At 46.1% G+C, this 13,466-nt stretch overlaps 2 protein-coding genes across 3 annotated transcripts in view; both read left to right on the top strand.

Moving 5' to 3' along the window:
• LOC149466220 (uncharacterized) overlaps positions 1-12,506 on the top strand; it is a 23,554-nt gene extending 11,048 nt beyond the window's left edge. For both annotated transcript variants that reach the window (XM_089672668.1, XM_089672667.1), the window contains exons 4-8: positions 921-1,029; positions 8,387-8,457; positions 8,544-8,637; positions 9,093-9,196; positions 10,387-12,506. In XM_089672668.1, coding sequence (XP_089528794.1) covers positions 921-1,029; positions 8,387-8,457; positions 8,544-8,637; positions 9,093-9,196; positions 10,387-11,418 — 1,410 coding nt within the window. In that variant the 3' untranslated portion in view covers positions 11,419-12,506. The remainder of the gene's footprint in view (positions 1-920; positions 1,030-8,386; positions 8,458-8,543; positions 8,638-9,092; positions 9,197-10,386) is intronic.
• The window catches only part of LOC149466215 (uncharacterized), a 475,763-nt gene that overhangs the window by 280,071 nt on the left and 182,226 nt on the right, over positions 1-13,466 (top strand). The window lies entirely within an intron of this gene.

Below are 13,466 nucleotides of genomic sequence, written 5' to 3'. Positions count from 1 at the left end.
AATTACATTCCGAACAGAGGATATTGACATCTGAAAACGCTTTGCTATCTTCTTATAGCCTTCTCCAGCTTTGTGAGCGTCAACTATTTTCAGTTTCAGTTTTCTAGACAACTGCTTACAAGAACCCATGGTGCTGATTGTTGGGGCAAGGTCAGATGAGTCTGGGCATTTAAAACCTTTGAGATTGACATCACCTGGTCTTCCCAGACGATGATTGAGAACAATCCATGACACTGGCAGGTCTCAGCTTTGCAAAGGGGGCAGTGCATGCTATAAATTCTGCAGGGTGCCCAAACTTTTGCAGACGCCATTTTTTTATTTTCTGTTATTTGGAAAGTGTAAATGATGGAAATAAAATCTAACTTTTGTTGACATATTATAAGAATGTCTAATCTGTAATTTGATGCCTATTTGGAGATTTTTCTATCTTTCCTTGGCTTCTTTATGCACATTAATACAAATTTTTAGCTGGGGTGCCCAAACTTTCGATCCCCACTGTATGTTAAAATGACTTTTTTATATGTTAAAAAAAACTAAAGAATATGTTTATAAAATATATATTTTTAAAAATATTTTTTTTTAAATATATTCTTCAGATTTTTTTTAACACATAAAAAAGTCATTTTAACATATATTTTTACATATATTTGGAAATGCAGTCCAAAAATGTAGATTTGTATTTTCAAAGACATACAGTATATTTGAAATGTATTTTTAAAAATATTTGTCATATATTTTGTAATAAAAACACATTTCAACATACAGTATATAAATATATATTTATTGAATTATATTTTAAAATATATTGAATATGGTCAAAATTGTTGCATTTCAAATATATTTTTCTTCCATATGGGTTAATTCAGCTCAAAAATCTGATGATAAATTTTATTATTTAAACCTCCTTGTCTTTTATCCAGGACGATGGCAAGATTGTTATTAAAATGGAAGATGTGGATGAGGATGAGTCTTTCGTGAGGAGTGATGATCGGTTTGAGGACGAGGAAGGTCCTCCAGAGATCAGCACAGGTGAGGAACAAACACTAAATCCAGAGAAGAGTCCCAGATCCTCCTTGTTCAGTCCACTGGAGGGCACTCTCTGATTTCCGGATAGATGATGGTATGCAGGTCTCCTCTCTATGGTATGCTTCCCTTCTGTTCTGTACGCAGGCATACAGGTGTCACAGGGACAGGAAGTGAGGGGAAATCTCCTCAATGAAGTCACACAGTTGAAAATATGACAAAAACTTTAAACATGTTAACATGCCTCTTTGACTTCCTCGTACCAGATGTCCCCTTCACCCGTGACCCCGCCACCCGTGACCCCTCCACCCATGTCCCCTCCACTCGTGACCCCTCCACCTGTGTCCTCATTGCAGCACGTAGATTAAAGTAAAGTAACTAAAGGCAAAACTCTTTTTTACTTTTTGGATAGAATGGAGATGGATTAGAACAGGGGTCTCCAAACTGCGGCCCGGGGGGCTGGATGTGACTCTTTGCTTGCTTTTATTCGGCTCATGGGGAGCTATTCCTCCAACTGACACCAACGATTGGGCGCTATTCTTCCCACTGACACCAATGATGGGGGCGCTATTCCTCCCACTGACACCAATGATGGGGGCGCTATTCCTCCCACTGACACCAACGATTGGGCGCTGTTCCTCCCACTGATCTCAACGACGGGGCACTATTCCTCCCACTGATTTCAACGACGGGGCACTATTCCTCCCACTGACACCAATATTTGGGCTCTATTCCTCCCACTGACACCAACGATTGGACGCTATTCTTCCCACTGACACCAACTATTGGGCACTATTCCTCCCACTGACACCAACGATTGAGCACTATTCTTCCCACTGACACCAACGACTGAGCACTATTCTTCTCACTGACACCAACGATTGGGCACTATTCTTCTCACTGACACCAAAGATTGAGCACTATTCTTCTCACTGACACCAACGATTGTGCACTATTCTTCCCACTGACACCAGTGATTGGGCACTATTCTTCCCACTGACCCCAAAACTTGGGCGCTATTCTTCCCACTGACCCCAATGACAAGGCACTGTTCCTCCCACTGACTCCAACAATTGGGTGCTATTCCTCCTACTGACACCAACTATTGGGCACTGTTCCTCCCACTGACCCCAACGATGGGGCGCTATTCCTCCCACTGACACCAACGATTGGGCGCTATTCCTCCCACTGACACCAACGATTGGGCGCTATTCTTCCCACTGACACCAACGATTGGGCGCTATTCTTCCCACTGATACCAACGATTGGGCGCTATTCCTCCCTCTGACACCAACGATTGGGCGCTATTCTTCCCACTGACACCAACGATTGGGCGCTATTCTTCCCACTGATACCAACGATTGGGCGCTATTCCTCCCTCTGACACCAACGATTGGGCGCTATTCCTCCCACTGACACCAACGATTGAGCACTATTCTTCCCACTGACACCAACGATTGAGCACTATTCTCACTGACACCAACGATTGTGCACTATTCTTCCCACTGACACCAATGACAAGGCACTGTTCCTCCCACTGACACCAACAATTGGGTGCTATTCCTCCTACTGACACCAACTATTGGGCACTGTTCCTCCCACTGACCCCAACGATGGGGCGCTATTCCTCCCACTGACACCAACGATTGGGCGCTATTCCTCCCACTGACACCAACGATTGGGCGCTATTCTTCCCACTGACACCAACGATTGGGCGCTATTCTTCCCACTGATACCAACGATTGGGCGCTATTCCTCCCTCTGACACCAACGATTGGGCGCTATTCTTCCCACTGACACCAACGATTGGGCGCTATTCTTCCCACTGACACCAACGATTGAGCACTATTCTTCTCACTGACACCAACGATTGTGCACTATTCTTCCCACTGACACCAATGACAAGGCACTGTTCCTCCCACTGACACCAACAATTGGGTGCTATTCTTCCCACTGACACCAACGATTGGGCGCTATTCTTCCCACTGATACCAACGATTGGGCGCTATTCCTCCCTCTGACACCAACGATTGGGCGCTATTCCTCCCACTGACACCAACGATTGAGCACTATTCTTCCCACTGACACCAACGATTGAGCACTATTCTTCTCACTGACACCAACGATTGTGCACTATTCTTCCCACTGACACCAGTGATTGGGCACTATTCTTCCCACTGACCCCAATGACAAGGCACTGTTCCTCCCACTGACCCCAACAATTGGGCGCTATTCCTCCTACTGACACCAACTATTGGGCACTGTTCCTCCCACTGACACCAACTATTGGGCACTATTCCTCCCACTGACACCAACGATTGAGCACTATTCTTCCCACTGACACCAACGACTGAGCACTATTCTTCTCACTGACACCAACGATTGGGTGCTATTCCTCCTACTGACACCAACTATTGGGCACTGTTCCTCCCACTGACCCCAACGATGGGGCGCTATTCCTCCCACTGACACCAACGATTGGGCGCTATTCCTCCCACTGACACCAACGATTGGGCGCTATTCTTCCCACTGACACCAACGATTGGGCGCTATTCTTCCCACTGATACCAACGATTGGGCGCTATTCCTCCCTCTGACACCAACGATTGGGCGCTATTCTTCCCACTGACACCAACGATTGGGCGCTATTCTTCCCACTGACACCAACGATTGAGCACTATTCTTCTCACTGACACCAACGATTGTGCACTATTCTTCCCACTGACACCAATGACAAGGCACTGTTCCTCCCACTGACACCAACAATTGGGTGCTATTCTTCCCACTGACACCAACGATTGGGCGCTATTCTTCCCACTGATACCAACGATTGGGCGCTATTCCTCCCTCTGACACCAACGATTGGGCGCTATTCCTCCCACTGACACCAACGATTGAGCACTATTCTTCCCACTGACACCAACGATTGAGCACTATTCTTCTCACTGACACCAACGATTGTGCACTATTCTTCCCACTGACACCAGTGATTGGGCACTATTCTTCCCACTGACCCCAATGACAAGGCACTGTTCCTCCCACTGACCCCAACAATTGGGCGCTATTCCTCCTACTGACACCAACTATTGGGCACTGTTCCTCCCACTGACCCCAACGATGGGGCACTATTCCTCCCACTGACACCAACAACAGGGCACTGTTCCTCCCACTGACCACCAAGCTTAGGGCATTTTCTACTCCCACTGGCCACAATCTGGCCCCCTAAAGTTTGAAGGGCAGTAAACTGGCCCTTTGATTCAAAACTTTGGAGACCCCTGGATTAGACCCCCTGTCATGGTTTATTGCTGTCTGGGCCCCCATTAGGGAGATTCCCCCCCCCTTCTGTTTGTCCTGTATACCGTTATAATTGAAAGTGAAAGTAAAAGATAATCACACATTTTGGGTTGTCCCCAGAACAGGAAGAGAGGGGAAATCTTCCAATGGGGACACTGGTTCTGGTGACCTGGGGATTCCCTTAATTTGCAGGGATTTTCTCTCACTTCCTGTTTTGGCTATGGGACAGGAAGTGAAGGGAATTCTCTCCAATGGGAGGCAGATAGCAAAAAATAATCTGACAAGGGTTGTAACCCTTCCTTACTCCATCCAAAATTAACCGGTTCCAGACCACCCTATAGCAGAAATTCTGCTACAGGGCGACACGGGTGTGCAAAGTCGTGTGTATATATACGTGATTTTGCATTTCCGGGTAGGGTGCGCGCGCCATTCACAGCCGTGGCTGTCAATCACCGGGTCCCAGGCGGTGATTGCTTGCCAGCACCCGGTGATTGCCGAGCATCTCCGATGGAGGGAGAACTGTTTGTGAACAAAACAGTTCTTCTCCCTGCCAGCTCCAGCAGACTGCTTTGGATGGCTCTGCACAGTGCAGCCATCCAAAGCAGTGTGATTACAGTGAAGCACACAGACCCTGCCCCCTAGTAAAACACTCCCACCACACAGTTAACCCTTTGATCGCCCCAGATGTTAACCCCTTCCTGCCCAGTGTCATTAGTACAATGTCAGTGCTTTTTTTTAACCGTGATCACTGTATTGGTGTCACTGGGGATGTCAGTGACACCAAGTCAGTTACCCCCAGTGTCAGAATGCCCGCCACAGTCCCGCTATAAGTCGTTGATCGCTGCCATTACTAGTAAAATTGAAAAAAAAAAAAAACAGTATCTATACTGCCATTTGTAAGCGCTATAACTTTCGCGTAAACCATTTTAATTTACACGTATTGGAATTTTTTTTTTGCAAAGACATGGACCAGAATACATTTTGGCCTAAATGTGAGGAAATTAAATCTTTACATTTTTTTACTGTACATGTTTAATAGCAAAAAGTCAAAAATATTGTTGGTCTTTTATCTCATGATAAGACATATCGGTGTGGAGTCATTCTGCACATGCTCAGTTTAGTGTGTATTGATAGAGAACTTTTTTTTTCTCTTGGGAGAGTTCATGTGATCATCACAGGGCCAATCAGCACTGTCTAGACAGAGGGTCAAGGGTTCTGCATCCTCCTAGAGCAGAAAGAAAACCCCACCTACAAGCTTTAACCAGTGCTGTGCTGGACACTGATAGAAGTCACAAGACTGCTATATACTGCTGATGAGAAAAGGGATTTTGCAGTTTATATTTACTAAAATAATTGTTCTGTGTGCTGAGGGAGGCCAGATAGAGTGAATGCAGGGTCTGGGAAGACCGGATATAGTGAATACAGGGTCCAGGGAGACCGGATACAGTGAATGCAGGGTCCAGGGAGACCGGATACAGTGAATGCAGGGTCCGGGGAGAGAGGATATAGTGAATGCAGGGTCCGGGGAGAGCGGATATAGTGAATGCAGGGTCCGGGGAGAGCGGATATAGTGAATGCAGGGTCCGGGGAGAGTGGATATAGTAAATGCAGGGTCCGGGGAGAGAGGATATCGTGAATGCGGGGTCCGGGGAGAGAGGATATAGTGAATGCGGGGTCCGGGGAGAGAGGATATAGTGAATGCGGGGTCCGGGGAGAGTGGATATAGTGAATGCTGGGTCCGGGGAGAGCGTATATAGTAAATGCAGGGTCCAGGGACAACAGATATAGTGAATGCAGGGTCCAGGGAGATCAGATATAGTGAATGCAGGGTGCGGGGAGACCGGTTATAGTGAATGCGGGGTCCGGGGAGAGCTGATATAGTGAATGCGGGGTCCGGGGAGAGCGGATATAGTGAATGCGGGGCCCGGGGAGAGCGGATATAGTTAATGCAGGGTCCGGGGAGAGCGGATACAGTGAATGCAGGGTCCGGGGAGAGCAGATATAGTGAATGCAGGGTCCGGGGAGAGTGGATATAGTAAATGCGGGTTCCGGGGAGAGAGGATATAGTGAATGCAGGGTCCCGGGAGAGAGGATATAGTGAATGCGGGGTCCGGGGAGAGCGGATATAGTGAATGCGGGGTCCGGGGAGAGCGGATATAGTGAATGCGGGGTCCAGGGAGATCAGATATAGTGAATGCAGGGTCCGGGGAGAGAGGATATAGTGAATGCAGGGTCCGGAGAGACTGGATATACTGAATGCGGGATCCAGGGAGAGCGGATATAGTGAATTCGGGGTCCGGGGAGAGCGGATATAGTGAATGCGGGGTCCGGAGAGAGCAGATATAGTGAATGCAGGGTCCGGGGTTTAGTAACACTTTAGTGCCAGTTCACTACATGTGTTTCAGTTGCTTTTTTTCTGTATCCAAAATGCACAGAAAGTAGGTGATTTGGTTTTCAATCTCATAGTTCACATCAGTGCTTGCAGTTCCAGTGGGTTACAATTGCAGAAAGTAGAAAAGGCTGCATTTTTTTCTTCACAGAACTGTATTGGAACGCGGTAAAACGCAACAAAAACACTCAAACGCACTAATAACGCACATATTTAAATTGAAGAAAAAGAGAGGGGGAAATAATGACCTGGAATGCATAAAAAATGCACCGGAACGCGTCCAGAACGTGCATTAAAAAAACGCATCTAGAATGCATCTGGACTGCATTTCTTTAGTGTGAACTGGCCCTTAAGGTACAACTAAAGACTTTTTTTCTTAGTTTTGGGTGGAGTGGAGTGGAGATGGATTAGAACACCTATTAGGTTTTTATTGCTGTCTGGGCCCCCATTAAGAATATCCTCCCTCGCTATTTGTCCTGTTTATCATTGAAAGTGAAAGTAAAAGAAAATCCCAAATTTTGTCCCCAGAAAAGTAATAGAGGGGAAATCTTGCAATGGAGACACTAGTTCTGGTGACCTGGGGGGCCCCAAGGAATTCCCTAATTTGCAGGGATTTCTTCTCACTTCCTTGTTTGGCTATGGGGCGTGAAGGGAAATCTCTAAACATCCCCCCGCATCCATTGCCTGTGTGAGCTCCCTGGGAGTGCGTGGCACTGCGACCGGTGCCCGCTGTGTCACAATGGAACACCGATTGTTGTATGGGACCTCTGTGTGAGGTCCCAATTCATGTGATAACTGATTGGCCAATCGGTGATCACATGAATAGTAGTAAGCAAGATGTCACTTCTGATATCATTGCTTACTACGTGTGAAATCTGTGAATGATCACAGAGATCACATGGTACAGGGCTATTCACAACAGCCTTGTATCATGTGACAAGCTGTGACCATTCACAGCTAAGGCAGTATTTCTCAATGGCTGCAAGAATGCAGCCAGAGAGAAGGAGAAATGATTGCTTTTACAGCCTTTATGGGTGTAAAAGCAATCAGTGTAAAATAAGAAAAAAAAAAATCTTCATCACCCCCCACAAGTAGTACAGTGTCGCTATGGTGACACTGTACTGCTAGGGTGACAATATGTAAAAAAAACCACATAAATAATAATATAAAAAATTAAATAAAAATGTAAAACAATTATAATTTTTGGTTATATATTAATTTAGTTTATATTTTTTTTTTTACTAAAAAGATAGATGAATAAATTTTGGCCAAGGTTTATGAAGATAGATTATTTATTTGCAACATTTTATAAGAAAAACACTTTTTTTCAAAATTTTTGGACTTTTTCATTTATATAGCAAAAAAAAAATAAAAATCCCAGCAGTGAATAAATATCACCAAAATAAAGTTGTATCTGTCTCAAAAAAATGCTCAAAAATTCATACGGGTACAGTGTTGCATGACTGCGCAATTGTCATTCAAAGTGTGGTAGCGCTGAAAGCTGGAAATTGGCCTGGACAGGAAGGGGGGGGGGGGGGGGGGGAGAAAGTGTCCGGACTGGAAGGGGTTAATTAAAAAGAAAACAATCTGGATGTAGGCATTTACAATAACCCTTCAGAATAGAGACATCTAAAAATCTCTTTTAAAGTTTTTTGACATCATGTGTTTTTCCTACCCCAGAGAGGTGTCCCCGTCCTCTTTGTTCTGGGGATTCCACACTGGAACATCACAAAATCTTGAAACAATATCAGGTATGTAAATCTAAAAGTGTCCAGCCAAAGAGTTGTTCTTTTTTCTGTCTCCTTGTAAGTCGGATTGTGTATTGTGTGTTGTCCAGACTGACGGCTTGATTGTGATTAAAGTTGACTTGAAAGAAGAAGCAGAAGAGACGGATGTGACGGGGAATGAAATCCCTCCGGAGATCAGCCCAGGTGAGTAATAAACACTAAATCCAAAGAAGAGTCCCAGATCTTCCTTGTTCAGTCACAACAACAATCTCTTCTTCTCCCCCCTCCTCTGTCAGTAGACAGTAATGGGGGGACAGTATGTGCCCAGTGGGGGGGTCAGGAGCCATCAGCCTCTAGTAGACTCCAGCTATGATCCATGTAAGGAGGAGGAGACGCCTCCAGAGATCAGCACAGTTGAGGAATAAACACTAAATCCAAAGAAGAGTCCCAGATCTTCCTTGTTCAGTCACTACAATAATCTCTTCTTCTCCCCCCTCCTCTGTCAGTAGACAGTAATGGGGGGACAGTATGTGCCCAGTGGGGGAGTCAGGAGCCTATAGCAGAGTCAAGCTGGTGAAGCCTGCTGCTTGGGTAGAAACACCATCAGGGAACTTTCTAGAACACATTGTACCAGTTTACCGTCATTTTATTTTCTTCAGATGGCCGATACAGCAATAACGCCGAGAAGAGTTCCCTTACTTCTCCGAATGGTGAACTGGAAGATAACAACATCACAGGGTCTCCGGCCAAAAACAAACAGCTGGTATGTTACAGTGCTGGTGTAATATCATTGGGCCTCTGTTCTGACCAAATTAGATTTATGTTATAACAATTATTGATTCGTTCTTATAGCACATTCATCTCCAGCTGCTCTGTATGTTTACATGGTGAAACATTGAAGTGCATTTTTTTATAAGAGGTAGAGGTAAGATGTAGAGGAATGCATCATCTATATAAGGTGACTATGTGTGCCTTATCAGATAAGGAGGAGGAAGCAGTGCTGGATCAGTAATCTGTATATTAAGTGACAGTGTATGTCTTATCAGATAAGGAGGAGGAAGCAGTGCTGGATCAGTAATCTATATATAAGTGACAGTGTGTAGCTTATCAGATAGCAGAGGAGGAAGCAGTGCTGGATCAGTAATCTGTATATAAGGTGACATTGTGTGTCTTGTCAGATAAAGAGGAGGAAGCAGTGCTGGATCAGTAATCGGTATGTAAGGTGACAGTGTGTGCCTTATCAGATATTGGAGGAGGAAGCAGTGCTGGATCAGTAACCTGTATATAAGATGACATTGTGTGCCTTGTCAGATGGTGGAGCAGGAAGCAGTGCTAGATCAGTAATCTGTATATAAGTGACAGTGTGTGCCTTGTCAGATCGAGGAGGGGGAATCATTCCTGGATCAGTAATCTGTATATAAGGTGACAGAGTATGCCTTATTAGATAAGGAGGAGGAAGCTGTGCTAGATCAGTAATCTGTATATAAGGTGACCAGTGTATGTCTTGTCAGATGGTGGAGCAGGAAGCAGTGCTAGATCAGTAATCTGTATTTAAGGTGACAGTGTGCGTCTTGTCTGATAGAGGAGGAGGAAGCAGTGCTGGATCAGTAATCTGTATTTAAGGTGACTGTGTGTCTTGTCAGATGGTGGAGGAGGAAGCAGTGCTGGATTAGTAATCTCTATATAAGGTGATAGTGTGTGTCTTGTCAGATGGTGGAGGAGGAAGCAGTGCTGGATCAGTAATCTGTATATAAGGTGACAGTGTGCGTCTTGTCAGATGGTGGAGGAGGAAGCAGTGCTGGATCAGTAATCTGTATATAAGGTGACAGTGTGTGTTTTGTCCGATAGAGGAGAAGGATTTGGGAAGCAGTACTGGGTCTATTACCTGTATAGAATGAAAATAATCGATGATTTTCCTTGTACACGGTCATTTGTTTTTTCCTTCTTTGTCAGAAGAAGAAGAGGATCAGAAAGCCGGCATCCTGTCCAGAGTGTGGGAAATGGTTCACGAGACAGTTTCAGCTCGTCCAGCATCTGAGGATCCACCGAGGTGAAAGGCCTTTCCAGTGTCCTTATTGTGAGAAGCGTTTCACCTTGAAAATCCATCTGAGCAAACATCAAATGACTCACACGGGAGAGAAACCTTACACCTGTCCCGAGTGCGGGAAATGTTTCACCCGGAAAGAATCGTTGGTTCATCACCAGGGCTCCCATCGAGGCGAAAGGCCTTATTCCTGCTCTGACTGTGGAAAGCGCTTTCGAAACAAGTTATCTCTCATCAAACACCAGAGGAAGCACTTGCAGGTGAAGCCATATTCCTGTTCGGAATGTGGGAAGAGCTTTGCCGTCAAATCGTCTCTCATTGGTCATCAGAGAAAGCACAAGGGAGAGACGCCATTCGTCTGCTCCGAGTGTGGGAAGGGATTCCCCTTAAAGTCTCATCTACACTCCCACCAGAGCGTTCACATGGACAATAAGCCTTTCTCCTGCCCCGAGTGCGGGAAAGGTTTCGTGAATAAGTCGCGCCTGCTCCTGCACCAAAAAGTTCACGAAAAGCCCTACTCCTGCTCCGCGTGCGGGAAGTGTTTCGCACAAAGCTCCCGCCTTATGGACCACCAGAGACGCCATACGGGAGAGAAGCCGTTTTCCTGCCCAGAATGCAAGCAGTGTTTTACGGAGAAGACCTTGCTGGTGATACACCAGAGGAAGCACGCCGACAGGAGCCTGAATTCGTGCGCCGAGTGCGGCCGATGCTTTACGCACAAGACCAACCTGGTTCGGCATCAGAGGATCCACACACGGGAGCAGTCCTATTGCTGTGCCGACTGTGGGAGGAGCTTCGAGGTGAAGTCACGTCTCGATGCCCATCAGAGGATTCACACCGATGAGAGCTTGTTTTCGTGTCAGGAATGCGGGGCATGCTTCACCCGGAAAACCTCTCTGGATAAACACCAGAAGAAGCAGCTGTGTGCTACACTAGAATGATGGATTATCTGCTTCATAGAAGTACTGCCACAGAGCGGCACGGGCGCGCAAAATCACGTATTTATATACGTGATTCTGCATCTCCAGGTAGGAGGCGCACGTGCGCCCCCCTCCCCACCCGCGACCACAGTTCACGGTGATTACTCGCCGGCGCCCGGTGATTGCCAAGGATCTCCGACGGTGGGGGGGGGGGGATGCTTTTCAGTTCCTGCCACTGAAAAACATCCCCACAGCATGATGCTGCCACCACCATGCTTCACTGTAGGGATGGTATTGGCCAGGTGGTGAGCGGTGCCTGGTTTCCTCCACACATGAGGCCAAAGAGTTCAATCTTTGTTTCATCAGACCACAGAGTTTTGTTTCTCATGGTCCGAGAGTCCCTCAGGTGCCTTTTTGCAAACTCCAGGCGGGCTGCCATTTGCCTTTTACTTCCGTCTGACCCCTCTACTGTACAGGCCTGATTGGTGGAGTGCTGCAGAGATGGTGGTTCTTCTGGAAGGTTCTCCTCTCTCCAGAGAAACATTGTAGCTCTTTCAGAGTGACCATCGGGTGTTTGGTTACCTCCCTGGCTAAGGTCCTTCTCCCTCGATCGCTTATTTTGGCCAGGAGGCTCGCTCTAGGAAGATTCCTGGTGGTTCCAAACTGACTCCATTTACGGATGGTGGAGGCCACTGTGCTCATTGGGACCTTCAGTGCTGCAGAAATGTTTCTGTACCCTTCCCCAGATCTGTGCCTTGGTAAAATCCTGTCTCGGAGGTCTGCAGACAATTCCTTGGACTTCATGGCTTGGTTTGTGCTCTGACATGCACTGTTACCCATGGGACCTTCTTTTGCCAGGTTTATGCCTTTCCTAATGTCCAATCAACCGAATTTCCCAGGCGTGGACTCCAATCAACTGAATGTCCCACAGGTGAACTCCAATCAACTGAATGTCCCACAGGTGGACTCCAATCACGTTACAGAACATCTCAAGGATGACCAGTGGGAACAGGATGCACCAGAGCTCAATGTTGAATGCCATGGCAAAGGCTTGGAGTACTTACAGTCAGGTCCATAAATATTGGGACATCGACACAATTCTAAAATTTTTGGCTCTATACACCACCACAATGGATTTGAAATGTAACGAACAAGATGTGCTTTAACTGCAGACTGTCAGCTTTAATTTGAGGGTATTTACATCCAAATCAGGTGAACGGTGTAGGAATTACAACAGTTTGCATATGTGCCTCCCACTTGTTAAGGGACCAAAAGTAATGGGACAATTGGCTTCTCAGCTGTTCCATGGCCAGGTGTGTGTTTATTCCCTCATTATCCCAATTACAATGAGCAGATAAAAGGTCCAGAGTTCATTTCAAGTGTGCTATTTGCATTTGGAATCTGTTGCTGTAAACTCTCAAGATGAGATCCAAAGAGCTGTCACTATCAGTGAAGCAAGCCATCATTAGGCTGAAAAAAACAAAACAAACCCATCAGAGAGATAGCAAAAACATTAGGCGTGGCCAAAACAACTGTTTGGAACATTCTTAAAAAGAAGGAACGCACCGGTGAGCTCAGCAACACCAAAAGACCCGGAAGACCACGGAACACAACTGTGGTGGATGACTAAAGAATTCTTTCCCTGGTGAAGAAAACACCCTTCACAACAGTTGGCCAGATCAAGAACACTCTCCAGGAGGTAGGTGTATGTGTGTCAAAGTCAACAATCAAGAGAAGACTTCATCAGAGTGAATACAGAGGGTTCACCACAAGATGGAAACCATTGGTGAGCCTCAAAAACAGGAAGGCCAGATTAGAGTTTGCCAAACGACATCTAAAAAAGCCTTCACAGTTCTGGAACAACATCCTATGGACAGATGAGACCAAGATCAACTTGTACCAGAGTGATGGGAAGAGAAGAGTATGGAGAAGGAAAGGAACTGCTCATGATCCTAAGCATACCACCTCATCAGTGAAGCATGGTGGTGGTAGTGTCATGGCGTGGGCATGTATGGCTGCCAATGGAACTGGTTCTCTTGTATTTATTGATGATGTGACTGCTGACAAAA

The sequence above is a fragment of the Staurois parvus genome, unplaced genomic scaffold (genome assembly GCF_062004578.1).
Source record: "Staurois parvus isolate SC_StPar_1 unplaced genomic scaffold, SC_StPar_1.0 ptg000132l, whole genome shotgun sequence".
In the NCBI taxonomy this organism is placed as follows: Eukaryota; Metazoa; Chordata; class Amphibia; order Anura; family Ranidae; genus Staurois; species Staurois parvus.
This window is presented reverse-complemented; position numbering and strand designations above follow the sequence as displayed.